The following is a 27,489-nucleotide window of genomic DNA, read 5'->3' as shown; positions in this document are numbered from 1 at the left end:
GCATTTTGATTTAGCTTGCCTACGGACCTATACATATATCAATGCTATACATACATTTTAAAAAATCCATAACTGTACTAATAAAATACACAGTCACATAGAGAGCCAGGGATTATAACAATTTATCCCTATTTATGACCCCTATTTAAATAAATACACACATATAAATTTTTCATTACAACCCATAACTATGCTTGTTTAAAATGGGTGTTGGCAGGGTACCCTCCTGAAGAAAGGCTGCACGCTTTGGAAATTTGACAGTCCCCATGTCTGGAATTTGGTCTGGCTTGAATTCTCTTTACTGTGGTTCAACTGTCAGTGTGGGATTGCAGCAAGTATTTCTAGCATGAGCAGGAAGCTTTTTGTCCACCTACTGAAAGATGAAACACATTCTAGCACACAGGAGACGGTTCTCTAGACAAAGCCCCTTTAAGCTCTTTCTTGGAATGAAACAGATGGTGAAAGGAGACTGACTGATATCCAGGAATTCTCAAACCTTAGAATACACCCGAATCATCTGGGGAACCGAGAAAAATGCAGACTCCAAGGCCCCAGCTTCACAGATGCAGAATGCCATTAGTGGGGCCCAAACCTGCGGTTTTAAATAGACCTTTTTTTTTTTTTTTAAATTAGTAGACTTTTTACTTTTTTTTAAGTATTTGGTTTTTTTTAATTTATTCATGGCTGTGTTGGGTCTTCGTTTCTGTGCGAGGGCTTTCTCTAGTTGTGGCGAGCGGGGACCACTCTTCATCGCGGTGCGCAGGCCTCTCACTATCGCGGCCTCTCCTTGCGGAGCACAGGCTCCAGACGCGCAGGCTCAGTAATTGTGGCTCACGGGCCCAGCTGCTCCGCGGCACGTGGGATCTTCCCAGACCAGGGCTCGAACCCGTGTCCCCTGCATTGGCAGGCAGACTCTCAACCACTGCGCCACCAGGGAAGCCCTAAATAGACCTTTTTTAAAAAAGCATTTGAGGTTTATAGAGAAACTGCACAGAGGAAAGTAGAGTTCCATTAAACTCCTTCTCCCCTACCACCAGTTTCCCCTATTAACATCTTGCATCAGTGTGATACGTTTGTTAAAACTGATAAACTGGGCTTCCCTGGTGGTGCAGTGGTTGAGAATCCGCCTGCCAATGCAGGGGACACGGGTTCGAGCCCTGGTCTGGGAAGATCCCACATGCCGCGGAGCAACTGGGCCCGTGAGCCACAATTACTGAGCCTGCGCGTCTGGAGCCTGTGCTCCACAACAAGAGAGGTCGCGATAGTGAGAGGCCCGCGCACCGCGATGAAGAGTGGCCCCCACTTGCCGCAACTAGAGAAAGCCCTCGCACAGAAACGAAGACTCAACACAGCCAAAAATAAATAAATTAATAAATTAATTTAAAAAAAAAACAAAACAAAACTGATAAACTAATATTGATACATTATTATTTGATACTAATAATTATTTGATACTAATAACTAACATTATTATCAATAATATTGATACACTATTAACCAAAGTCCATAGCTTACGTTACAGTTCACTGTGCTGTATAGCTCTATGGGTTTTGACAAATGCATAATGATATGTATCCACTGTCACAGTATCACACAGCTAACGTTTTATTGCCCTAAAAACGTTCTGTCCTCCCCTGTTCATCCCTTCCCTCAAATCTGTATTTTTAACAGACATGTAATTTTCTTTTTCTGTCTTTCTTTTTTTTGTTTTTGGTTAAATAATTTTCTTGCAGTCAGGATCAAGGTGTCAGAAATGCTGGCTTGGGACTTCTCTGGTGGCGCAGTGGTTAAGAATCCGCCTGCCAATTCAGAGGACACGGGTTCCATCCCTGGTCAAGGAAGATCCCACATGCTGTGGAGCAACTAAGCCCGTGCACCACAACTACCGAGCCTGTGCTCTAGAGCCCACGAGACACAACTACTGAGCTCGTGTGCCACAACTACTGAAGTGCACGCGCCTAGAGCCCGTGCTCCTCAATAAGGGAAGCCACTGCAATGAGAAGCCTGCCCACGGGAACGAAGAGTAGCCCCTGCAGCAATGAAGACCAAATGCAGCCAATAAATAAATAAATAAATTAAAAAAAAAAAAAAAAAAGAAATGCTGGCTTAAGTCTTGAGAGCTGGATGGAGGAACTGTGAGCTAGACTGACCTCAGTTTCCCTAAGAGTTAGTTAAAAAGTCACCATAATGTGACTATAGTGTAACAGTAACTTAACTTTCAAATCCTTATAATAACTAGTCTTGGCCCTGTGTATTAAGGAGGCAACATGCATGTTAAAAGTACCCGATCCCTGATTCCTAATGGCCCCTCCATCTCAGATCACGGCCTGATAAGAGTTGTTAGAACTCTAAGTTTCTTCTAAAATATCAGTTAACTCTTGTGCGTGGACTTTCAGGTCTACAGGCCCCAGAACAGTCCAACTGTGGAAGCCCAGACTGGGAAGGGACATAAGTGAGCAGTGCCAGGTATGCTGAATACAGAGTACTGGGGGTCATTGGTGGGGGGCTCAGCGGGGGTGTCATAATTAGATGCCCTTACCCTGAAATAACCTTCTGTTTCAAAAGAATCTGTCCTCCCAGGCACTTCTCATGCACTTGGACACGTTTGCCAATCTTCTGGTTGCTGCTACACCTTATCATTCCCATGATTTCTGACATGACTCCCTGACCCCTAAAGTTCTCTACGACACAAGTTCACTTTTCACCTTGAGTCGGTGGAATTTGTGCTGGCGTTCAGGATTGTGTGTTTCCTTTCCAAGATGACTAGAGCTCCCAGCGGTGGGAATCAGACATCCAGAGTCTCTTTCCCTTTTGGTTCCATGTAGACACCCCTAGGTAATAACCAGAGTCACTTCCAAACTGGGGAGAAGCCAGCTGGCACTTGAGTTTAGGTTTATGTACATTCCACTTTGTCTTATCTAGACTGTGGCTCAAAGAAATGCCCAGGGGTACTGAGAACAGGCGGAGGACGAAGGTGACTAACGTAACTGGGGGGCAACCTCTTCTGAGACATAAAGCAGGCCTTGGGACATCACCCAACCTCAGCAAAGATTTCTGGAAGCAGCTGGGAGGCTACAGGAAGCACCGCACTAGAGCCCTATGCACGCTGCTGCCCTAGAGATGGTCCACATTTTGAGGTGGTGTCATTTGTTCAGTAAACATTTATGTAGCCCCTGCTGTCAGGCAGGCACTGGCCTGGGTGCTGGGGATACAAGAATCAGATCCAGTCCTTGACCTTGAGGGGCTTAGTGTCTGGGTGAGGGAAACAGACATGTCAATGTTTGCATGGGGCTCAGCAAGGGCCAGAGCAGGGAGAAGGGCCAGAAAAGGCTTCTTAGAGGAAGAAACCCTCAAGTGGCATCTTGAAGGATGAGAGAAGGTGTTTGCCAGGCAGCCTTGGGTTGGGGCAAGGAAATTAGACAGTTCACACAGACATACGTGTACCAATACAAAGGATCTAAAATGTACAGTGGATTCACTGTGTGGTCTTAGATGCTAAATTTCTACTAGGTAACATTTTCATTAAGAAAATCATTATTCTGGGCACTCATTCTAAATGGAATTCGATAAATGTATTTCCAACACAAAGAAATACGTATATAGGCCTCTGGCTTTCAAGCACAGGGATTAAGCCAAAATTGGGTGACCACAAGTATACTCGAATTACCTGCCACTAAATCCGGCAAGCCCAGTAGACACAACAGCTGACAACATAGGATGCCTGACCCTGTGTGCTTTTCCATTTGTCCGTGAGCACTGGGTCACCTTCAGAAACAACACCCAAGCAGCCAGAACACCAGTTCTCCATGGCAGTGGGCCCATCGCTGGGGTGGGGCAGGAGTTTGGAAAAGCATATTTGATGTTGTGAATTTACCACTTTAAACAAACAACTAAAAAGGCCCAATGTTTTTTATAAGGTATTCTATAAAGTTTGACAGAATTTTGGTTCGCGTGGAACTACTAAAGAGATGGTAATTCTCTAAAGACACACTTACTCTTACTCTCACATCCCCCCTCCCCCCAATTCAGAGTGTGATGTCTTCACATTAAGGTATATGAGAGTTTTTGCTTTTTTTTTTTTAAGTCTGAAAAACATTGAGTTAAAGTTCTGTGAGGATGGGAACCAGCCATTTTCCTCCTGGAGAGTTCAGATTTTGAACTACGTAAGCACCAGGCCTCCATATTAAGTGAGGCCATCTAAACATGTGTTGTACAGTCACAGAAGTGTCTCAGGATATATTCACACGGAAGGAACAAGACTGTGGCTGAGAGTGGGGACGGGGCCCCTCCCCACCCTGAGCCACGACAGGCAGATCTCACAGCTGCCTCTTTGGGGTCCCACCCCTTCCCCCAAAAAAGCTGCACTGTATAATCCTGGTAAAATAGGGCATGCTGAAGTTCTTAACATCTTAAAAACAAAACAAAATTCTAAATTGAAAAGGCTTCCTGCACAAACCAAGGGCCACCGGAAAAAAGAAAAATCAGCCCAGTCTCCATCTTGGCATTCCCCAGATAATGCCTGGGTCCCTCCCATGTGAGCCACAGAAAAATGCCCTTTCCTACTAAGGCTGGTAAACGTCTGTCCTACTCCAAGAAGTGCCTGTGGGGTCCAACATGGTACAAACTCCAAAAAACAAATGATGTGCTCCTCAATGATTAAAACACCGTGCTTGAGTTGCCATAGGGTCCAGCAATCCCACTCTTGGGCATCTATCTGGAGAAAACCATAATTCGAAAAGATACATGCACCCTTATGTTCACAGCAGCACTGTTTACCATAGCCAAGACATGGAAGCAACCTAAATGCCCACTGACAGATGAATGGGTAAAGAAGATGTGGTACATATATACAATGGAATACTACTCAGCCATAAAAAGAAACGAAATAATGCCACTTGCAGCAACAAAGATGGACCTAGAGATTATCAAACTGAGTGAAGAAAGTCGGAAAGAGAAAGACAAATACCATATGATATCATCTGTGTGTGGAATCTGAAATATGACACAAACAAAATTATCTACGAAACAGAAACAGACTCACAGGCATAGAGAACAGACTTGTGGTTGCCAAGGAGGAGCGGGGGTGGGGGAGGAATGGCTTGGTAGTTTGGGCTTAGCAGATGCAAGCTATTATATATAGGATGGATAAACAACAGGGTCCTACTGTATAGCACAGGGAACTATATTCAATATCCTGTGATAAACCATCATGGAAAAGAATTAAAAAAACCCCACCTTGCTCATCTGCACACTGAAGTGCGGTGGCCTCACTCACCATACTCTGCCTCCTCTAGCATCTTAGTGCTGAGATACTGGATGTCTTTTAAGATCATCTCCCCCACCTCCCACTTAGGACACCAGCCTGAAAAGGTTGTACCTCTAAAACCTCACCTTAAATGCAACCAGGCATTAAGAAAAACACCAACAGGGACTTCCCTGGTGGCGCAGTGGTTAAGAATCCGCCTGCCAATGCAGGGGACATGGGTTCGAGTCCTGGTCCGGGTGGATCCCACATGCCGCGGAGCAACTAAGCCTGTGCGCCACAACTACTGAGCCTGCACTCTAGAGCCCGCGAGTCACAACTACTGAGCCCACGAGCCACAACTACTGAGCCCATGAGCCACAACTACTGAGCCTGTGCTCTAGAGCCCGCAAGCCACACTACTGAGCCTGTGAGCCACAGCTACTGAAGCCTGTGCGCCCAGAGCCCATGCTCCACAACAAGAGAAGCCACCGCAATGAGAAGCCCATGCACGGCAACGAAGAGTAGCCCCTGCTCGCCACAACTAGAGAAAGCCCGCGTGCAGCAATGAAGACCCAACGCAGCCAAAACTAAAATAAATAAATAAATTTATTTAAAAAAAAAAAAGTTAACCATTTAAGAAAAACACCAATAATACACAGTCTTACGGAACTACAGAATATTAGATCGGGGGGTGGGGGGAGGTTCCGAAGATTACTTGGTCTGATGATTTCTCAGATGTAGAACTGACACTCAGAGAGTTTAAGTGATTTACCCAAGGAAACACAACTAGAAAGTAGCCACTGATGTGTTTTCATTTTAATATATTTTTGTGTTCAATAAATTTATTGTGTTCAATAAAGCTTTTATGATATAGTTCCTTTTTTTTCCTTTTTGTTTTAACTGTTTACCTATTTATCTCCTTGTCTTCCAGCCTCTCACCCAACAACTTCAACAAATGTATGACCAGTATTATTATAATTATGATTATTATAATTATTATTTTCGAGCTTGTATTTTTGCTTCACTACTCCCAGTCCCTAGATTCTGCCTAGAATTCTTGAGATCGGTACCTAACAAATGTTCTTGGTAGACTAAATGAAAGAATAAATAATAACCTAGAATTAAGTTGCTTTAATGTATGATATATGTGTTAAACATTTGGGGAATACAAAGAAGTGAAACATCCTTGCATCTACTTAGAGAAAAGTCAAGTATATTAATAGAGGCTATGTTAGCTAAAGGATTCAAGGAAGACTTCTAGGAAGATGGGGGTCCCCCAGGCAGGGGCAGCTAGTTAGTGAGAAAAGGCTTAGAGGGAGGGGTCATAGGTCCCATTCAAGGGACAGCATGGCATGAGCAGAGTACCTGGTGTAGGGAACAAGGTCAATGCCACTCTCAGTGGCTCATGAACCTGAGCTGAAGGCAGGCATGTTGCCCCCTGGCTGAATTCCCCATTGTCTGTGATGTTCTACAAAGGAGTAAAAAGTGAAACCAGTAGAGCAGGGAGTTCAGTTGGAAAGGCAAAAACTTTCCCTGTAGAATTTCAACAGGTATGGGCCTGGACAGTGCCACAGGCATGTTTGCAAGAAGGACAGGTGTGTCTCCCCACAGCAGGGCGGCTGCTGGAGCTCGGGAGGTAACTTGGGCAGGAGACACCAGCAGCCAAGCGTCCAGGCAAACCAGCCAGCCTGGAGACAGACGGAGCGGTCCAGGCGGTGAACGTCGGGAGCGGCAGGGGCACCCCCACGGCAGCTGGAGCACTGGTGGGAAGGGCAGGCTGGGAGGGAGCCAGAATCCCGGCCGGTGACCTCCAGAGCAGGAATCAAGCAAAAGCTGGCTGTCTACAGGATACTCAAGTTACCTGCTATCAGGGCAGTAGGAGCTGCAGTCACAACAGCTGGCTGTTGCTGTACAAAGGAACAGGGTCCCTGAATTTCTCACGCTTCCACTGGTTCAAACGTTTCCACTTTCACAAGAATGGGAGACAGATAAGCGGAAGGAGTCATTCAAACAGGGCAGGGGCAAAGCCAAATCCCCTCGACCCTGCGTAGGAGAGCGGGCTTATTCAATACTGTAACATTTTACACTTTAAAAAATCCAGCAATCCCATTCCTGGGCGTGTATCCAGAGAAAACTCTAATTTGAAAAGATATATGCACCCCAGTGTTCATAACAGCACTATTTACAATAGCCAAGACATGGAAACAACCTGAATGTCCATCAACAGATGAATGGATAAAGAAGATGTGGTACATATACAGAATAGAATAGTACTCAGTCATAAAAAAGAACGAAATAATGCCATTTGCAGTGACATGGATGGACCTAGAGATTATCATAATAAGCCATAGAGAGAAGGACAAATGTTATATGATATCGCTTATATATAGAATCTTAAAAAAAAAAAAAGATACAAATGAACTTATTTACAAAACAGAAATAGACCCACAGATATAGGAAGCAAACTTACAGTTACCAAAAGGGAAGGGGGGGGGGATAAATTAGGTGTTTGGGATTTACACTACTATATATAAAATAGATATATTCAGTTATACATATAACCGAATCACTGTGCTGTATACCTGAAACTAACACAACATTGTAAATCAACTATCTTTCAACTTTTAAAAACCTATCATTTTCACTATACAACCTAACAAGTGTAACTTTCAGGAACATCTCGGCAGGTGTGCAGCCCCTGAGCTGACTGTGATTCTCAACAGCTACTCTGACATCTGCCAGACCAGAACCTGCAGCAGGGGAAAGAGGTGGGTCTGATTTTTGTGTTTATTTGAAGGGGGCATGGGTGAGAACATTTTTCGAAGGAACAGCTTTGGTGCCCTGCTACCACCCGCAGGCTGGCATGACCTGTGGAAACCAGTCTTGTCAAAGAGACCTTCTCCTGAACACGACGCCCAGCTCCGCTCCATCCTTATCAGGACCTCAGTCATTCCTCTGGGAACTGGACCCCCTGAATCTTACACTTTTACAGGTCCTCTCTCTCAGCTTCTCACCTCATACAAGAATCCCTTCTACAACATGTGGACACAGGTTTCCAGATTCTGCTTGATTACTCTCAGGAATAGGATGCTTAAGTCCTTAAAAAAGAGCCCAGCCCACTTTGACTAGGTCTGATTTTTAGCATGTTTTACATTACACTGATTAACAGTAACCTTGGTGTTTAGGAAATGAAAAATGAAAGTCTAACTGCCACCCACAATTTGAGTTTGGTCCTCTGGAACCTACTGCTTTTCTAAGTATTGTCCACGCCAAGCAGATCTAGTTTCTACAAATATTTCTATTACATTTTGAACCCTTTTTCCTTCCTCGTCACACTTCCCTGAACAAACCTTTGCTTAATTCTGAACCTCTTCAAACCTGGCACCAAGAACAAAACAGACATTGTCTAACCAGCAGATACTCTTTCACCTCCCACATTATTATCCTACTCATCAGCTGAAGGTTAGGATTTATAGAGCTCTCTAAAACCAAGAAGCATCTTTGGGTCTCAGAACCTAAAACCCAGCAGGTGGCAGCACCAAAAGAGAAGGTGCTTGGATCTCAATTGCTGAGTCCTCAAGCTTCCTGAGACTGGCTGCACCCCTTAGTAGCTGGATGACCTTAGACAAGTTGTCTCTTTTATCCCCAGTTTCCACATCTATAAAATGGGGATAATAACAGTGTTATAGGCCTCCTAGGATTTCCCTAAGAATTCAAGAATACAATACTTGAAAAGTGCCTGCCACGTTAAAAGTACTCCACAATCACTGGCTGCTGTTATTACCAGCAACAGCAGTAGCATCTGCGCCAGTGGCACCACTATTATAATTACCCTCTTTCCCTCTCCCTTCATTCCAAACATGTCACTAAACACATACAGCAGGTCTGGTAGAAGATGTTAGAAATGCAGGTGTAAACAGACATAATCCCTCTGTTCAAGGATATCTTAGTCTAAGGGATAGACAGTTATACAAACAGACAAAGCAAAAGGAACTGAGGGGAGCCATCTGGGAGGTATTACCAGGGGTCTGGGACACAGAGGAGGAAGGCGATGTCTGCTGGCATTGCCAGGGAAGGCTTCCCAGCTTCAGCAGATTCTTAAAGGACTGTGGCAGGTGGATAGGAATGGAGGGGGGAGGGATTTATGGACAGAGAGAGCAGCCATGTGCAAAAGGCACAGAGGTCTAAGAGTGTGGTATGTACATCAAGGAAAATGTCAGTGGTCCAGAGTGGCGGGACCAGGGTGCGTGGGGGAGGGCTGGGCAGTGAGGGGATGGTGGAGATGACAAGAAACGAGGCTGGGCAAGCAGGTCACTCATTAGCTCCTCAATGAAAAGGAGGGCCTCTTCTGTGCCATGTACTGTGGGGCACAAGAGATTCGTGGTCAGTAAGGAAGACGAGCTGTGTCTCCATTAAACTTACACTCCAATGTGGGACCACGGAGGGCCTTGTGTGTCATCATGCTGGACAATGCAGGGGGTAGGATGTGGCAGACTGTAACTTTCCGAAGATGACTCAGCAACGTCTCCATCCCACGTGGTCTTCTTCGAGGTGATCTGCCCACTGAGAGGTGGGATCTATGCTCCCTCTTTGAATCTGCTTTGGCCAATGTGGTCCAGTGAAAGTGACACTCTGTGACTTCCAAGGTAGATGAGAAAAAGGAAAACTTTGCTTTGCTCACTGTATCCCTTGCCCTTGGGGCTCTGAGACCTCCATGTTGTGAGGAAGTCAAGCCACATGGAGAGGTATGGGCATCCTAACCTTCAAGTCATCCCAGCCCAAGTGTCAGACGTGTGAGTGAACAAGCTGTGGGGTGACGTGTACCCCTGCTATCAAACCAGCTCCAGCCCTGGGGGCCTCCCTGCTGAGGCTCCAGACTTGGTAGCGCAGAGACAAGCCATCACCACTGTACCTTGTCCCAATTCCTGAGGCAGAGACCTGTGAGCAACACCAAATGCTGGTTTCAAGCAGCCAGATTTTAAAGTCATGTGTTACACAGCCACAGAAACTCAAACACAGAGTTTACCCAGCAGGCGAGGTGGAGCCACTGAGAAATTATAAGCAAGTGATACCGTAATCAGAGTTATACTCTAGAGTTTTCTCACCCAAGTGTAGGATAGATTTGTTGGATGGACGCGATCAGAGGCAAAGAAAGCAAGGAAGGGACGAATGCAAATCATCTGGAGGAGAAGCGCGCGCATTAACACTAGAGGGAACCACGGCAGCAGAAAGTGAAGAGACGGAATCCATCAGCCTGGGTGACTGGCCTTCTAGGAACAAGGGAACAGAAGAGTCTGAGATTCCTTCTGGGCTGTGCACGAGAAATGGATGTGGAAATACAGGAGGAGAAATAGATTTGAAGGGGAGAAGAGGAGTTAGATTTTTAACACGTTTACACAGCTTACAGGGTTTTCAGTAACAACCCAACACAGTGGTTGCGCTTCTGCTTTGCAGTCAGGTATCTGCATTTGAGTCCCGGCTCCCTAACTCACCAGGCTCTGCGACCTTGGGCAAGATACTGATGCCCTCCAAGCCCCCGCATCCTTGTCAGGAGAATGAGCAGACGACCACACAGATTACGGCAAGGCTGACAAGAAATAAGGTATATAAAGGGCTGGACACAGTGCCAGGCGTTTAATATTGCTCAGTAAACAATAACAGGTAGTTGTTATTATTACCACCATGATCCTTATTATTAACTGTTATGCATACTTGGTCAGAGGCTGGCAGGTTCTTTGTATGCAGGAGGCCTGGCTGCAGGGCACTGAATGAAAGCTGTTCCCAGGAAACCTTGCACACACCTCCGGAGCATGGTTTATTCAAGCATAAAGTCTGTGTCCACGTCTAAAATAGCTACGCCAGCCTGCAAAGGCGGGGGGAAACCAGTCTGTTAGCTGTCCTCAATTTCTGTCTCCCTCCCTCTCTCCCAACTTAACGGGTGAGTGGTTTTAATTAACAACTCCCCCAGCATAAGGCAAAAGTCACTCGCTTAATAAAGCTCTAACTTGCCGTGCATGGTTCTGGGGTCTCCAGGTGGCGCTGAGCTTGTAATTGTGTGTTTTGTTTGGGTTCGCGGTGGGTGGGAGGCGACACGACTAGAATTTCCTTGGAGAAATTCAGTATCACATCAACAAAGGCTGGAAACCGCCAGTGATGGAAATGTCCACTTTCATGAGATTTTACAAGAAGAAGCTAGGCTGCGGTGAGGTGCTTCAAGAAATCACCTTGCAAGGGGGGGGGGGCTCCAGCTCTGAACCTTCCTGACTCTGACCATCTCATTGGTTTTTGTTTCCAAAACACACAGCACCGGTTTTGCCCCAGCTCACATTCTGCACACCAGCACGTGGAGAATGTTGATGCAAGTGTTTCTAAAGCTACAGCCAAGACCTGTGATATTTAATTGAAATGAAACATGAAATAATGCTTTTGAGGCAAATAAAAGTATCTGCTTTTGCCCCCTCCCCAGCCAGCCTCCTTGGTCCTTGCACAAGCACTGGCCAAGTATTTCTCAAAGTTCCTATGCAACTCAGCCCTCCAAGCCTTACCCTTCGAACACCACCCTCCATCTCTCTTTATAGTTCTAATGCTCCCTAATATGGCATAGGGGAGACCCAGGGTTTCCAATATCCACAGATGCCCACTCCTCCCTTTTGGATGTGCCTTCCATATAATCAGAGCTACAGGGAGAAGCCATACTACAGAGTTCTTGGAGCACAGGCTCTGATTCCAGCCCAGTTAAACATTTGGTTCCAGCTGTTACTGTAATAGGGAAGAACAAATCAGACTCCATATTGGATCTGTTTCTTTTACTTTGTGTTCTACTGTTTTTGCTACAAGTTAAGAATGTTGCCTATAGCCTGAAGTATACAGGATAGTTCTCAAGGCTCTGACCTTTAAAGGTATAACACTTTTCCATTCATATAGATATAAAAAGTTGCAGAACAGAGCATAACATTTGTCTTATTGGAGGTTTACAGGAACATCGTGACCTGACCTACGTGGGCAGCTGCAAGAACAAAGGATTCTGACACCAAGAAGTTTGCAAGGACCAACCACACTCCCTCCCTTTTAGTATAAACGAAGCCTGAATTCTAATTTGGGTGAGATGGTTCTTTGGGACACTAGTCCGCCATCTTTTCCATCTGCTGGCTTTCCAAACAGAGTCACTATTCCTTGCCCCAGCAACTCGTCTCTCAATTTACTGGCCTGTCATGTCATGAGCAGTACAAGCCTGGACTCGGTAACATTACCACCTGTGTGGCCTATTCAAGTAACTTAACCTCTCTGAGCTTGGTCTCCTCAATCATAAAAAAGGACAAAAAAACAGCCTTTATCTCAAAGACCTGATGTAAATAGTAAGTGAGACAATGCATGTCACGAGCTCAACAGAGTGTCCAGCACATGACAGAGACCCCAAAGCAGCTTAGCTGTTGTGAATTACAGCACCGCTACTGCAGGACAGGCAAAAAGACACGCGCCAGCAGGCACTGTTGGTCGACTTCTATGTGGTCTTTTCCCATCTCAGCAGAGCCAACACCACATTTATTCTGTCCCATGTTTCTAACAACTTGAGCTGACTTCACCCTTTAAACTTCACTGCTCAAGTATGTGAGATTTCTCATTTCAAGACAGATGACCAGGTGATTACAAGCGCAAAGCTCTGGGAACTGGGACATGGACTTCAACGATGCAGCAGAGAGAACCACAGACCCAATCTCCCTCTTGTCCCAAGATCAAGAGGTGGATGTGGGCTTGATTTATAGCTGGAAGATCCTGGAGACAGTCGTGGGCCTCTCCGTAGACTCTGACTCTTATTTCACTTTGGGGTCTCAAAAATCATCAGCCCTCCAGAGGTATCCATGCCAGGGTGTCTGTTTAACTCTGTAGTTATTTCAAGATTAAGAGGAAAGGTTAAAACCTCCATTTCTCGGGAGATTTCTTATTAGGACCTGGGGATTCTGGAAGGGATTTGATGATTTTCCAAGGCGTGCACAGACTCATGATTTGTTGTCATATCGGGGGAGGGGGTGTTGCACTAGCCTTGAACCCTCACAGATGTTTCTACAAGCTGTGTTGTTCTTTGTCTCTAGACCACAGGTAAGCTGCCTCCTGGCCCGGATGACTCATTTCCACTGATCATAAAACAAGGTCTGCTGGCAGACTAATGGTTAATTTTATGTGTCAACTTGGCTAGGCTGTGAGACCCAGACACTTGGGCAAACATTAGCCTAGATACTGCTGTGAAGGTACTTTTTAGAGGCAATTGACATTTAAATCAGTAAACTTTGAGTATAGCAGATTACTCTCCAGATTATGGGTGGGCCGCATCTAATCAGTTGAAGGCCAAAAGAGAAAAAAGACAGATGTTCCCAGGGAAGAGGAAATTCGGCCTCCAGGCTGTGTTTGGACTTGAGATGCAACATCAAATCTTCTTCTGGAGAACCCTAATACACAGATGGACTCTGACCCAGTTAGCAGATATCTAGCTATTGTGCCCAAGAATAAGCAACAGCATTACATCATCATAATAATGTTCTAAGTAGGATAAAAGAGTAGGAAGGCAAACAGATGCATAATTCCAAAAAGCCCAAAAGGAACAACCATTCTGTATGTGCCAAACACTTTAGAAACACTATCTCCTTTCTTTCTCACTAAACACCTAAGAGGCAGGCTACCACTGAACAGGTGGGAAACACGCTCAGAAAAGGAAGCAAATTTGCCAAGGTCACACAGCTGGCAAGCAAGGAATATGAAGTCAGGTCTTCTGACCACGAGTCTAAAGTTTCCTCCATCATACCACGTCTCCAGAGCAGCATGATGAGGGGATCATGAGTTGCCAACAAAACTTAAATTTCTTATCTTGATCTGAGTACAGGCACATATGGTCTATTATTATTATTATTTTTTTTTTTTTTGTGAGTCTTTCAACATGGGCTTACTGTCTCAGGGCCAAAATACTCCCAACCTCATCCAAATGTTTCTTTTCATCTTCACCTCAGCTCGAACTTGGTATCCTCCAACCTCGCTATCATAAATCTGTTGAGCCACTCTGTAGCTGCTGGCCCTTGAAAAAGAGCTGGAAAGGGTGTTTTCAGTGATCTATATGCTTAAGATAAAGATAAATATGACTGGGTTTTCTAGATGAGAGCTATGCAAAGGCTTAATAGGAAAAATAGAGGACCTTCAGGTCTACCTGTGACATAGTTCTCTCCATTCAAGGTACATGTGCAAAGCACTGAGTAGTGAAAGAGGAGCCCACAGACTCTATGAGAGAGGGTGTCCTGAAGGAAGCAGAAAATACCCAACTAGAGCAAAGCAACAAAGGCACCAAGATCACCCTGAAATTCCTGCACACAAAGGGAAAGACATAGCAGAATAGCAGTCATCTTTTTTCTCTCCTCCATGGGTTTAAAAAACAATGAAGTAAACAATCACCCTCTTGGGTCTTCATTTTTCTTATCAGTAAAATAAAAATATCCTATAAAGTTTAAGGGTTATGTAAGGTACCTGGCACACAGAAGGTGTGTGATACATGTTAGTCCCTATTCCCCGTCACCCATCGAGAGCTACAGAGTTGGAATATGTCTTTCCTGGATACGTAAGCACCCTTTGGTAAACGTGAGCTCACGGTCCCTCCTGATGAGGACCTATAATGATCAAAAGTGAGATCCCAAAAGAAAGGGGTACCAAATGGTCAGCCTGAGAACAAATCTTGTCAGTCAGATACCCCAGAGCAAAGCCTGGGATGGAGAAGGCACTTGCTAAATATTTGTTGATTTTCAGTAATTAGAATGCAGAGTCTCTCTGCAGCGTGGACTAATGGACCCGAGGCAGAATTTCCCTTGGTTGAACACCTGGGGCTGATCTGAGGCAGGCCAAAGCGGCTGTGTGTTCTGTTGATGATGCTTACCAATGAAGAGCCCTGTGAGGGGCAGGAAGTCTGTTCCGACAAGACAGCAGATGGTCCAGATGGTGCGAAGCAGAGGAAGGAGAGCCTTGCTAAACATGATTCATGGCGGCAGGTTTCTCTACCCCAGCGCAGTGGATGCAGGCTGCAGCGTTTAGGGGGATTCTTATTTCCCACTTGAACGTCAGTTACAGCCTCATTTCAAACCCCACTCACTATAAGGAGATGTCTCACTAGGGTTCGGGAACGAGCAAGGGTAGAAGGGAATGACATATAGTGAGTACTTCTACTGGCACCAGGCTCTGAACGAGGCATTACGTGTACATCATATCCCATTTAATCCTGGCAGCAGCACCATTATTATGAGGAGGGCTTGGAAGGGTCCAGCAGCACTGTGCATATGTCACCTCATTCAATCAGTCACTGCAACTCCAGGCATTATTATTGTCATTTGCAGATGAGGGAAGCCTGCTTCCCAGAAAAAGAAAGTGAGAACAGAAAAGGCACCCTCAGGGGTCCGCGCTATGGTCAGACCGACGCCCTCAGCCCACATTTTGCCTCTCAATGGGAACATTTATCACCACCTGCCTTGGGTTAGAATTAGGTGTTGAGCACAGGGCAGCGTCCCCTGCTGGGCCCGGTGCTTCTCCAGGGCAACAATCGGGAGGCTGTGGGACTGGGGTTTTCCTAAAGCCCTGGGGATGACACTCCAGAGGCTGCCACGTGCTCTGCTGGAACAGCCAGCCAGCCCTGGTCCGGGGGTGGCCCGGAGGCCTGAGACAATCTAAGGGCAGTGGGTGGTGCCAAGAGGGTGCTGAGGACAGACGTCAACTATTCCCAGCCAGTATCGGCATAGGCCGGAGCCCGGGAGTCGGCCTTGACTCTCCGGTGCCTCCATGCCCCTTGTCCAACGGGCCTCAGGTCAGGCGGAGTTTAATGTAAGGAGTCTCTCTAACTCCATGTGCCCGTTCCCAGGGCCTCGGCTTTACCGGGCGTGGTGTCACCCCTCCCTGGACTCTGAGAGCTTCTGACCTGAGCTCCCCCACCTCTCGTCTTGAATCTCCATCCAACCCAGCCCAGGCACCATTCTTATAAAACTATACGCCGCGCACCTGTATGTCTTCATGCCCTTGCTCTTGACCTAGGCCTCTTGTTTATCCTTCAAGGCCCAGCTCACAGGTCCTGAAGATGCTGTAGCTGCTGCCGGTGGTGGATACGGTGGTAGTGCTGAGTGCTCTGTCCACGCAGCCAGGCTCGGGGCCAGGTTCACAGGCGTGAGCTCACGGAAGCCACACAGCAGCTCTGAGATGGGCACAGGCAATGTGCTCCAGGACACACAGCCCAGGGCAGGGCAGCCAGATTGGACTTCCCCAGCCCCCACCTCACAGTCGGCCCTTTATCTCCCCCTCATCGTCCCCACAGAAGGCACTGCTTCCGACCGTCTCTGGAGCTCCCCGCTCTTACACTGACCTATTACGTCCCCGTTCTGTGAGTGTCCTCGTGCTGTCAGGACCTCGGGCCCTCGGGGCTTGTTAATTTCCTTTGGTCTTACTGTCTTTAGCGCAGTCTCCAGTACACAACAAACTCAGTAAACACTTTTTAAATGGAATTTTACTGCCTTTTGCCTGGAGCCTCCCGAGAAGGCAGGCCAAAGGAAGGGCTTCCAGTCTCCACCTCCAGGAGAGCCTGTGCGTTGGAGGATGTCACTGAGGATGGGCGAGAGCGGGCGGTGAGCAGCCCCTGCAGGGGCTACTTCAGAAGGGCCTGAGGCATGGTCTTCTTCTCCCAAAGCACTCACTTTTGTTCCCTTCTCCCCTTCTTTCCCTGAAGATGCTGTGGGTGGGGTGGAGTTGGAAGAGATTCCAATCTCGAAGCAAGCTAGGAAAACTCCCAAGAAGTCAGGGCTTAAGCCCCGTTTCCTGAGAAGACAAGACGCCCCCTTCTTTTCTCTCTTCCCCACGAATTACTAAGCCAACATTTGCTATTACGAGTAACGGTCTGGGCTGCCCATGTCACAGTTGGACCACGCTTCATTTCTCTGGGAGGTTGTTCTCCGGGAAATCTTTTTTGAATCCTGCTCTCTGCCTGTTCAATCTAACTCACCAACAGTGAGTGGCGCAAGCAGCCTTGGGAAGGCTGGAGAATTTCTCTGCTTCCAGCACGCCGTCCGCTCAATCGTTCTTTCTCCTCTGATAAAACCGCCTGCCCAGCTGCCGATAAGGGCTGAGCGATTTCCCACACTCAGTAAATCAAGGGAGTCTGCGATGCGGGGAAGAAGATGGGAAGAAGACATGTGCAAGTGACGCTGTCCCAGCCACTGGGGACAACTGATACTGGTAACCAGAGCCATCAATCAGCCGGACCGCCCGTGTCAGATGACATCACGGCCGTGAGGGGGGAAGCTGGCACCTGTTCAGCGACGCTTGGGGAAGTGAATCCTGCCCCCTGCCCGACTCCCTGTGCTCGCTCACTCCACCCAGAGAGCTGCCAAGGGAAACGGAGGTCATGGGGTTTGCCTGCGATATTTAACACCAAGGAAAATATGAGACAGGGTGAAGTATTTCTGGTTTCTGTGATTTCACACCCTGCTAAGACATGTATGAATCACCAGGGGAAGCGAGGAAACACCAAGGGAAGCAGAGAGGAATGGAAAGGCTGATAAACTGGGACCTGGTCCAGCCCCACCACCAAACTACTGGGCTACCCTGGACCTGTGGCTTCATGCTGGAGCACCACCGTATTTTTTTAACGTGTGTGTGTGTGTGTGTGTGTGTGTGTGTGTAAGAGGAATGCAGTGCATTAGGGGCAAGTGGTTTGCCGAAGGCCCTAAAGATCTGTCTGCCTAGAGAGCTGAGTCTCTACCTTTCCATGATGGTTCCACCTTCCGAACATCACTGAGAATTCCCAAGCCTTCCAAGAGCCTCACAAGCCAAGATCATTTCAGGGGGATCAAGCTGGAGAAACAAGAGCCCACCTTTTTCAAATCCCAGAGGTGCCCGCCACACCCGGCTGGACCCTGCCATGGCTCTGTGCCTTTCAGGACAGCCTTGCCTAAAATCATTTATCTTGGCTCCAGGCTGCATTTTGGCCAAAAGGAGTATTTTGGCTTCCTCTCCTATCAGTTTGCCAGGAACAACAGCCTGTCAAGGTTACTTCAGGTCTGGCCTGGAAAGACCATGAGAAACATTCACCAGATAAGAAAGAGCCTTTCGCGCTATCACTACCGCCTTGTGGACACACGGTGCGCCTGCTGTGTTCTGCGCTGACTTGAGAAACGCTTCCCTCATTTGTCCCATGATGGTCACTGGAGGAAAGAAGAGAGAAACAGGGCACCTCTACCTCCACCCACCACTCCCATGGTGTGTGGCCCTGGTCCTCTGTCTCTTTTACCTGCACTGCCAACGTCCAGCTCACTGGGCTAGAGGGAGTCACAGGTCTGGAATAATTGGTGTACAGGACAGGGCCGAGGAAAGGAAGATCACATGGGCAGGGCATCAAGCTCAAGGGGCCTCAATTTGAGGCACATCTTCATTCAGAGGCATGTGATTGGTCTTGCTTCGCTGAAAGTCAGCTGCAGCATTCAGTCAACGAATATTTATTGGCCACTTACTATGGAACAGGCACTGTGCTAGCCGATGAAGATAGGGGAGCATCTAAGACAGACTTGACTTTGACCTTTAAGAGCTGGTAACAGGTACGGGCTCTGTCCCCTCCTCATAAATAATGCACTGAAACAATCTAAAAAAACGTTGTGTATGGACGCTGTGTTTGCTTTTATACACACATATATATTTGTAATAACTCCGAAGCAGTGCTGTCGGTGCTATTACAAATACGTCGAGTACCATGAGAGCCCAGAAGAAAGAATCACCACCTCTGTTTGGATTGGATCAGGGAAGGCTTACTCAAGGAGGTGACCTGGCAGGCAATGATGGGAAAGGCAACACAGGGTGCTGTACATGCAAATGATACACGGAAGCCTGAAACACTCTGTTATGGTTAAATGTTTGTGCTTCTCTCACCCCTGCCAATTCCTATGGTGAACCCCCAGCCACCAATGTGATGGTATTAGGAGGTGGGGCCTCTGGGAGGTAACTGGGTTTGATGAGTCACAGGGTGCGGCCCCATAATGGGATTAGTACCCTTAGAAGAACAGGAAGACACTCCAGACCTGCTTCTCTCTGCATTGGGAGGACACAGCAAGCCAGCAAAGGGGCTCTCACCAGAACCCAACCATGCTGGTACCTTGATCATGGACTTTCCGCCTCCAAAACCATGAGAAATAAATGTCTGTTGTTTAAACCACCCAGTCTACGGTATTTTGTTATAGCAGCCTGAGCTAAGACATGCCATGACATATTTATGGAGCTACAAGTAATTCGGCAGGGATGGGTTCCTCACCTTCTGAGGGATGAAGTCTCCCAGCAGGCACATGTGGTATCTGTTGCGTAATCCCTGACACCCAACAGGGAAGAATTTAGCCATCAGAAAGCCAACTCTGAAGACCAGCTTGCTCACAACCCCATGTTCTCTCTTGCACTAGACTTCTGGTCAGGCCACATTTGAAAGATGATCCAACTGCTACAATCTCCATTCTCTCAGCCTTGAATAACACCAGCCCTGAGTCTTAAACCAATACAAGACTTTGACTCTTTGAGTCAAAAGCAATCAAAACCACAGCATCACACCCTATATTGGCCACTAGATGGAGCTATGCATCACACCAAAAAAAAAAAAAAAAAAAGACCACAGGCTAAATTGATTTTCTCCAAGTGTTCTGTACATAGAATCACTGACTTTCACAGCTGGTGGTAGCAAGTTATACAAGCCCAGCGTCCTGTGAGGGTGGGCATGAAGGATAGACCGTTCACAAAATATTTATTAAATTCCTACTTGTGCTAGTTTCAGTTTAGACAAATAATGGGCACTATCTGCCTTCTGGGAGCTCCATGTTTGGTGGAGGAAAGGCACACACACACACACACACACACACACGCACGCACACATTGTGCATGATGTTTCTTGTGCATCCCAGACTCTGCCGGGTGATTTTCAAGTTCTCTCTAATTCCCAAATGTTAAAAACTTGTTCCAGTTCATTTGGCAGAGCCAAGATTAAATCTCAAATCTGCTTGCCTCTTAAGACTATATCCTTTCCTCAATACCATCCAGTTCCCTCTCAAACACTTCCCATGCTAAGCGAAAGGTTCACACATAAGGTTGGGTGTGAACCAAGACCACCAGAAACACACCAGACAGAGCTAACTGACTGGGGGTGTCCAGGAAGGCATCACAGAGGAGGTGTTTTTTTGTTTGCTTGTTTGGTTTTTTTTGTTTTTTGTTTTTTTGGATCACTCAGATAAGCTTGAGGGTAAAGAAATTCCAGGGAGAAAGAGGCAGGTCCTGTGGCACAAAGCTTTGCAAATGCAGGAAACAGCCTTTGGTAACAAATGGCATGTAGCTTAGGGCACTGGGGAGCGTGGGGTGTGTGAGGAGGGATGTGAACAGGGTGGAGGTGGGAGGGCAGCTGAGGGAAAGACCGTAAACAGCCTCCGTTGTTCAGTTAAGAAGTTGAGATCTATTCCCACAGGCAATGGGAAGCCATCAAAGGCTCTTGGAGAAACTTCTGATGTTAAATTTAAACGGTCATTCTTTTTTCCAGGAAGGGAGGTATATTCATACTTTGGAACATTATACAACTCAGTGACTCCTTTGAAAAGAAAAAAAAAAAATCTTTCTGAACATATGGACACTAAGTCTGTCCCTTTAATTTCACTCTATACCATATGGCACCCTGAATTTTTAGATGAGTAGATGGATTGGCTTCACAGATCAAAACTTGGTAAGAGACATCTTCGTCTGTTTCTTTAATTCCTTTTCCACTAACCACAGCCGAAGCCCAATTTATCAATCTAATAAAATGAAGTGGTGAGGTCAGACAATTGCTTGCACAGTACTGAGACACGCCTGGCACATACTAAATGCAATAGAAGGGTTTAATAAATACACACACACACAGACCAAAGGCATGTGCCATTAGTTCCTTAGCTAAACTCCAAGGAAATCAAGTAACTTCAGCCCTACCTTAGGGAGAACTGAATGATACACACAGGTGCACGTGCAATCATATCCAGGGGAGACAATGAGCTGGAGACATCAAAAAACAGCTGTTCTACCAAGCTGAGGTCCAGTGTCATTTTAAAAACAAAGGCCATACGTTTTCAGAAACTAGAATTTACTTCCACCTCAGCCTTGCTAACTAAACTTGCTGTAAACTTTTACGAGAACTTTCCTCAAAGAGCCTCAATACTGATTTATATATTACTCATACATCGAGGCTGTTTCCACTAAGCCAAACAAACATCTGGATGAAAACTGTAATCATTTCATTGTTTCCAAGTGCCGGGACCTTTGAGGTTGATAAGACATCTAAACCCTGTCTGAAAACTGTGTGTCTTTATCAGACACTTGCCATTAATTAGATGCAACCTCAAAGAGAAATCTAATTGTAGAAGGTTAAAAACCAAGTTAATTGTAGTGCTTTGAGGCTTTGGGACGTTAAATGACGTGCTTAATGTTACAGAGCTTGCGAGTGGCAGAGCGGGATTCAAGCTTGTCTGGTATCTGTCTGTTTTCTTTCCACTACACCAACTGCCTCAGCAATATGACTTATATTGGGCAGATTCTGAAGTACAGACTAAATGACCAGTCATTCAATATCTACAACCTTGTCATGTTTATAAAAGGGAAAAGAATTGAGTACAAAGGACATTAAACGGCGTGCCCTGAACTCTGCACATACAGGCAAACCTATAACTTGGCCTCAAAGCAGAAACTCGCGTGCATTTCCAGTGTGGAGTCATGCTTAACTAGCACTCTAGAATGTCACAACTAGGAGCTCAATGCCATCTGGGCTGCCTCTCCTCATTGTGTAGGTAAATTTCTACATTAAAAGGAATTGGTGGGGCTGGGGGGAGTTGGAAATAGACCAGAGTTCTCCAATTTCAGTAATTGGGTGTTTGCTTACATTTCCGCACTTTTATCTACACTTGCTCTAAGCACTATCTCACTTGCTAAAAATGTAAGCTTCCCAAAGCAGGAAGTGAAATGTAAACATCTGTGCCTTTTAGCAGGGGTAAAGGCTTTGGTTTGAATAGCTGAAGAAACTTAGGAATGTCTCACTGTAACATCACTAAGGTTCAGTTTACGGTGTTTCAATGTCTCCACCTTGTGGAAACTGTCAGTAGTACATAAAAATAAATACATCTTCATTTATTAAAAGACTGACCTGACAAGAGAATAAACTTTCTTAAAAAATATGAAAATCTCAAAATAATCCCGAAGTATTTTGGTAGTATATCACAGTGGGAAGTGATAATGATAACCTTGAGGCCATGCTGAATACCAACGGTCTTCTAAAGAGTAATAAAAGATTAAATTACATGTAATTTTAGTAACAGGTATGTGTTACTGTTTTCATGTTGATGTAAAACCAGAGACACAAAATGATGCTCTAAGTTAACTGGATCATTTGATTTATCAGGCCATTAACTTTCCCAGCCATTTGGATAATAGCAGAAACGTGTTACACCGTAAGGGTTTGGTGGCTCCTGTCTTTGAAGATTTCACTATGGGATGGTTCTAAAAGTAACAGGCAAAAAGCCAAAGCAGCTCTATCTCTAAGCTTCGAATTAAATGAAAGAACACTTCTAGTAAGACAGGTAGAACTAAGCAAAAGTAAATCAATTTTGAAATAAACTCAAGTAGCTGTGCTATTTCAACACAGCAATAAAATGCTGGGCAAGACGGGGCAGTACGGTGGTTAAGGAACTAGCCCTGGGCTCTGCTTCTTAACTACTTGGGCAAGTTATTTAACCTTCCTGAGCCTCAGTTTACTCCTCCAGAAGATGGGGATTATGATATCACCTATCTCAAAGGACTGCTGTGAGGATAGAAGAAGATAATACATATATAAAGCACCTAGCACAGTGCTTGGCACATAGTAGGATAATGAGCTATTGTTAAAATTATGAAAACACTGACTCACCCATGGGGTTCTTGATCATTACATTCAGGAAAATGAGTGGCATGATCATCATGCCTAATTTTTATTATCTGTAATTTTATCTATTAGAATGTTAGAGGGGGAGAAGGCCTTGAAGGACTTCTGGGCAAGCCGGGTTAACAGATGAAGAACTCACAGGAAGTGGAGTAAACGGATGCTTGTTCAGCTTCCACAGTGATCTGGAAGTGTGGCAAAAACAAGAAGCCAAGCCTCGGGCCGCACGTGGTCACGGCCCGGCTCAGACATCATCTCGTCACTCGCCTCAACTTCGCATGTTACAGGGAGGTTGGGTTTGCTCCTTCATCCATCGAGCCGCGTGCTCACCAATTCAGCAACGTTTATAAGCTCCTACATGTACAAGGCACTGGGGATTCAGTGGTGAGCAAGCCAGACAATGTCCCTGCATGATGGCGCTTGTTGTTGTAAGCAGGAACGGGCGGGGAAACGATAAAATATAAACCCATCCTCAGGATAATTTTAAACAGCGATAAGCTTCCAAATGAGCATAAGACACGGTGAGGGAACCTAGGCCTGGGGCAGGTCACATAAAGGACTTCAAGTTGAAGGGTCAAGGAGGGCCCCTCCAAAGAGATGCCAGCCGAGCAGCCAGAAGGAACCAGGGGAATAGATCTGGGCAATAGAACCGAGGCAGAGAAACAGTGCAAAGGCCCTGAGGCAGGAAAGAGCTTGATGAGACTGAGGGACAGAATTACCAGCTGCAGCGGCAGAAGCAAGGGGAGTGCAGGACGACGAGTTCTAAGAGGCAGGTAAGGGCCACATCCCGTAGGCCAGGTAGGCCAGGCTCACGAGTCTGGATTCTATCCTAAGCATCAGGTTTGGTTTAAAGGACTGACACAATATGGTTTGTTGTCAAGTGTCACTCTGGCTGCCGGTGGAGCCTGGCTGGAATTGCCCAGCGAGTTACTGCCAAGCCCGGACTGCGGCCCAAGTCTTACGTCTCTTGGCCCAGAAGGCTCCCCTCCAGGGCACACAGCCTTCAAAATGAACAGGACGTGAGGAAGGCAGTTTGCTCTCCCCCAGAGAACTTCAATAAGCCCTGCAGAAGAGAAGGCAGGGGCCACGCCTCCCCTGCTCCGTGAAAAGAGAGGCGGCCCCGGTACTCACCCGCTCGTGATGTCGTCCGCCCGCACGTTCTTGCTCAGAACGTCCCCGTCGCTCATGTAGCCGGGGGCGTCCATGCTGATGCTCTCCAAGTCCATCTCATCTCCTGCCTTGTCCGAGACGTCCCCGTGGCAGACGCTGCTGCCCCTGGAGGCCAGCTGCCTCCGCAGCGGGGCAGAGTACATGTAGCGGCCCGACTCGGTGTTGATGAAGCGGCTGGCGTTGGCTCGGGGCGGGTACCCGTTGCCCATCGAGGGGGCGTCTCCCGCCTGCAGCCGAGGGCTGGACTGGCCGAGCCTCCAGGACAGGGGAGTGGGCCTGCCCGTCAAGCTGAGGATACTGCGCCCGCTGATCTCCGTGGTGACATTGGTGTCAAACGTGGTTTCCAATGTGCTAAAAACATAAAACCGGCCTTGGGTTAGACCCCAATATGCCTCGTAGCCTTTGCAGTTTATGTTCTCTTTCATTTTTTTTTTAGAATTATGAAATATTTTCCATATACAAAAGAGGATCAAAAAATAAGGTATTGGCGTATATTAACGCATGTATGTGGAACCTAGAAAAATGGTACAGATGAGCCGGTTTGCAGGGCAGAAGTTGAGACACAGATGTAGAGAACAGACATGTGGACACCAAGGGGGGAAAACTGCGGTGGGGTGGGGATGGTGGTGTGCTGAATTGGGCGATTGGGATTGACATAGATACACTGATGTGTATAAAATTGATGACTAATAAGAACCTGCAGTATAAAAAAACAAACAAACAAAACAACTAATACTAAACTTTCATTGGGTTATTTGTATGGAAATATGTTAATATAAATGTTTCAGACATTACATGAAATTTCTAAAAATAAAAAAAAATAAGGTATTGGGCTTCCCTGGTGGCGCAGTGGTTAAGAATCCATCTGCCAATGCAGGGGACAAGGGTTCAAGCCCTGGTCCGGGAAGATCCCACACGCCGCGAAGCAACTAAGGCCGTGCGCCACAACTACTGAGCCTGCGCTCTAGAGCCCGCGAGCCACAACTACTGAAGCCCACGTGCTTAGAGCCCGTGCTCCGCAACAAGAGAAGCCACCACGATGAGAAGCCTGGCACCGCAACGAAGAGTAGCCCCCGCTCACTGCAACTAGAGAAGGCCTGAGCACAGCAGCAAAGACCCAATGCAGCCAAAAATAAAATAAGTAAGTTAAAAAAAAATAAGGTACCAACATACCACCCAGTGTAGCTCTGTTGTTAAAAATGAAGACAAAGCTGCACATCTACGTGACATTCTGAAAAGCCCAGCACAGACTTGTCCCCTAAAACATGGTACAAGATACCCCCTAACAATTACTTTAAATAAACAATCTTAACTACTGGAATCTTCTTCCAACCCAGGAAAGGAAGTAGAAAACTCTGGACTGATAACAATGGGGCATAAAGGTAGCTTGTGTGCCTATTCATCCTAGGACGCTGCATCTCAGCTCACTTTTCCTAAAGGCAGGATGCACCCATCCACTCCCAAGGTCCTAAGATCCCATTTTTCACATCCTCAGCTCTCTCCAGACTGAGCAGGTGGGGAGGGCCCTGATTTTCTAACTCTGTAATATCATCTATCCCCCCAACTCCACTACACACACACACTTTTGCTTCTCCCACCTTTTGTCCAAAATGACAAACTTTGGGGGCAAAAGGCCAGAAAAGAGTGGTAAATGCCTGGGCTTGAGACGCATGAAACTAGCTGAGTCTGAAACTGCCAGGAGATGGAGCTCGTCCCTGGCCCTCCGAAGACTCTTTTGCAGTCAGTCCACTGTCTTTCTGGCCCTGCAGGTCTCACCACACCATCAAGATGCAGAGACACACTGGGGTCTCTTTACTAAGCAGAGAGAGCGAGAGTCTTTCCTGCAGAAGAAAGCATGGAAGATTTCCCTCCTGTCATGATCACCTAGCCCAAGCCAAGACATCCACGAAACTGCTGTAACCTACATTAAATCAGTTTCAACGATGATGATGGAAAGAGGGATGTTTCTTAGCTAATCAAGAGTCGCAGGGTCCAGCACCTGGTTCCATGCCATCACCACCCACCCCCAGTGGACTCTTCTCTGGGAGAATCAATTAGGTGCCTCATCTGTTTTTGTTTCCCTCTGATCCTGGAAGCAGCCTGCCTGACTTTCCTTATACTGGAAACTCCTAAGGTTCGGGCCCTGGTCTTCTTCAAGAACCCACAGTGCTTAACCCCAATCTGCCGAAGCTGCTGGCCATGGTGGAGCCCAGCAGTCTCGTTGTTGTATTCATTTATCAAAGAGACTGAAATTGGAGAAGGAGGGGAGACTCCCCCCCCACCCCCGACCCGGGAGCTCACAGGGGTAACCGGGACTTTACCTTGATCATCAAGGCCAAACACAAACCATAAAAGTTGGTTCTGCCCAAATCACGAAGGATGCCCCAGGGCTGCACCCTCTTCACCTTCTTGCTCAACAATGAAAAGAAACTGATAAATGTTTCCAGTGTAATTCTAGAGTTCATCTAACGAAATCATGGTTTAAACATGATCCTACGTTTTTATAAATATTTCTGTCCGTGTTTTATACACGTGCATGACTAACAACGTTACAGAGTGCTTGGGGATCAGAGGCCGGGTAGGAATTCGAGTTATTCACTTTATCACACAGGTCAAATACAGTTCACCTGCTCGTTTCAACAGCATAATATCACATCGTTTTGGAAAATGCAAGCAAAGGGAAATTTAAATACAGCTGGTCTGCAACATCCTCTATGGGATGGATTTAGCAACCTTCTGCTTTGGGGAGGAATTTGTCTCCACGGATTTTTGCTCCTGACACTTCTGCATGCCGTATGGCATTCTCGGTGAATTCCAGCACATTTGGCGATCAAGGTTATTTATTCCGTTATTAACCGAATCACTTGGCTAGTGGCGGGTACACACCGTGGCAGGAGCAGCCATGTGAAAACCAAGTTACTAGCTGGTTCAGGAAAGTGATTCACGCTCCAGATACCTGTGTGTAACCTGAGTTCCCCGTAAACTGGACATGGTCTCCTCCAAATTCTGCCGCAGATCAGCGATGTTCTTCACTGTCCGCAGTCGCCGAGCCTCGGGATCTTCCCCTGGAGAGACAAAGGTTAAAGCTATTTTAGTTCTCAGATAGATG

General features: G+C 46.5%; 1 protein-coding gene across 7 annotated transcripts in view; it reads right to left on the bottom strand.

Annotated features, from left to right (window-relative positions):
• Positions 1–27,489, bottom strand: part of NAV2 (neuron navigator 2) — a 746,877-nt gene that overhangs the window by 131,611 nt on the left and 587,777 nt on the right. For all 7 annotated transcript variants that reach the window (XR_011075520.1, XM_068556818.1, XM_068556813.1 and 4 more), the window contains 2 exons: positions 27,337–27,445; positions 24,342–24,731 (listed from right to left, as the gene is read on the bottom strand). Coding sequence is in view for 6 of the 7 variants with exons in the window: in XM_068556818.1 (XP_068412919.1) it covers positions 24,342–24,731; positions 27,337–27,445 (499 nt within the window). In the remaining variant the exon portion in view is untranslated. The remainder of the gene's footprint in view (positions 1–24,341; positions 24,732–27,336; positions 27,446–27,489) is intronic.

This window comes from Eschrichtius robustus, chromosome 11 (genome assembly GCF_028021215.1).
Source record: "Eschrichtius robustus isolate mEscRob2 chromosome 11, mEscRob2.pri, whole genome shotgun sequence".
NCBI classification, from domain to species: domain Eukaryota; kingdom Metazoa; phylum Chordata; class Mammalia; order Artiodactyla; family Eschrichtiidae; genus Eschrichtius; species Eschrichtius robustus.
The sequence above is the reverse complement of the archived record's forward strand: the minus strand, read 5'-3'. Positions and strand labels throughout refer to the sequence as shown.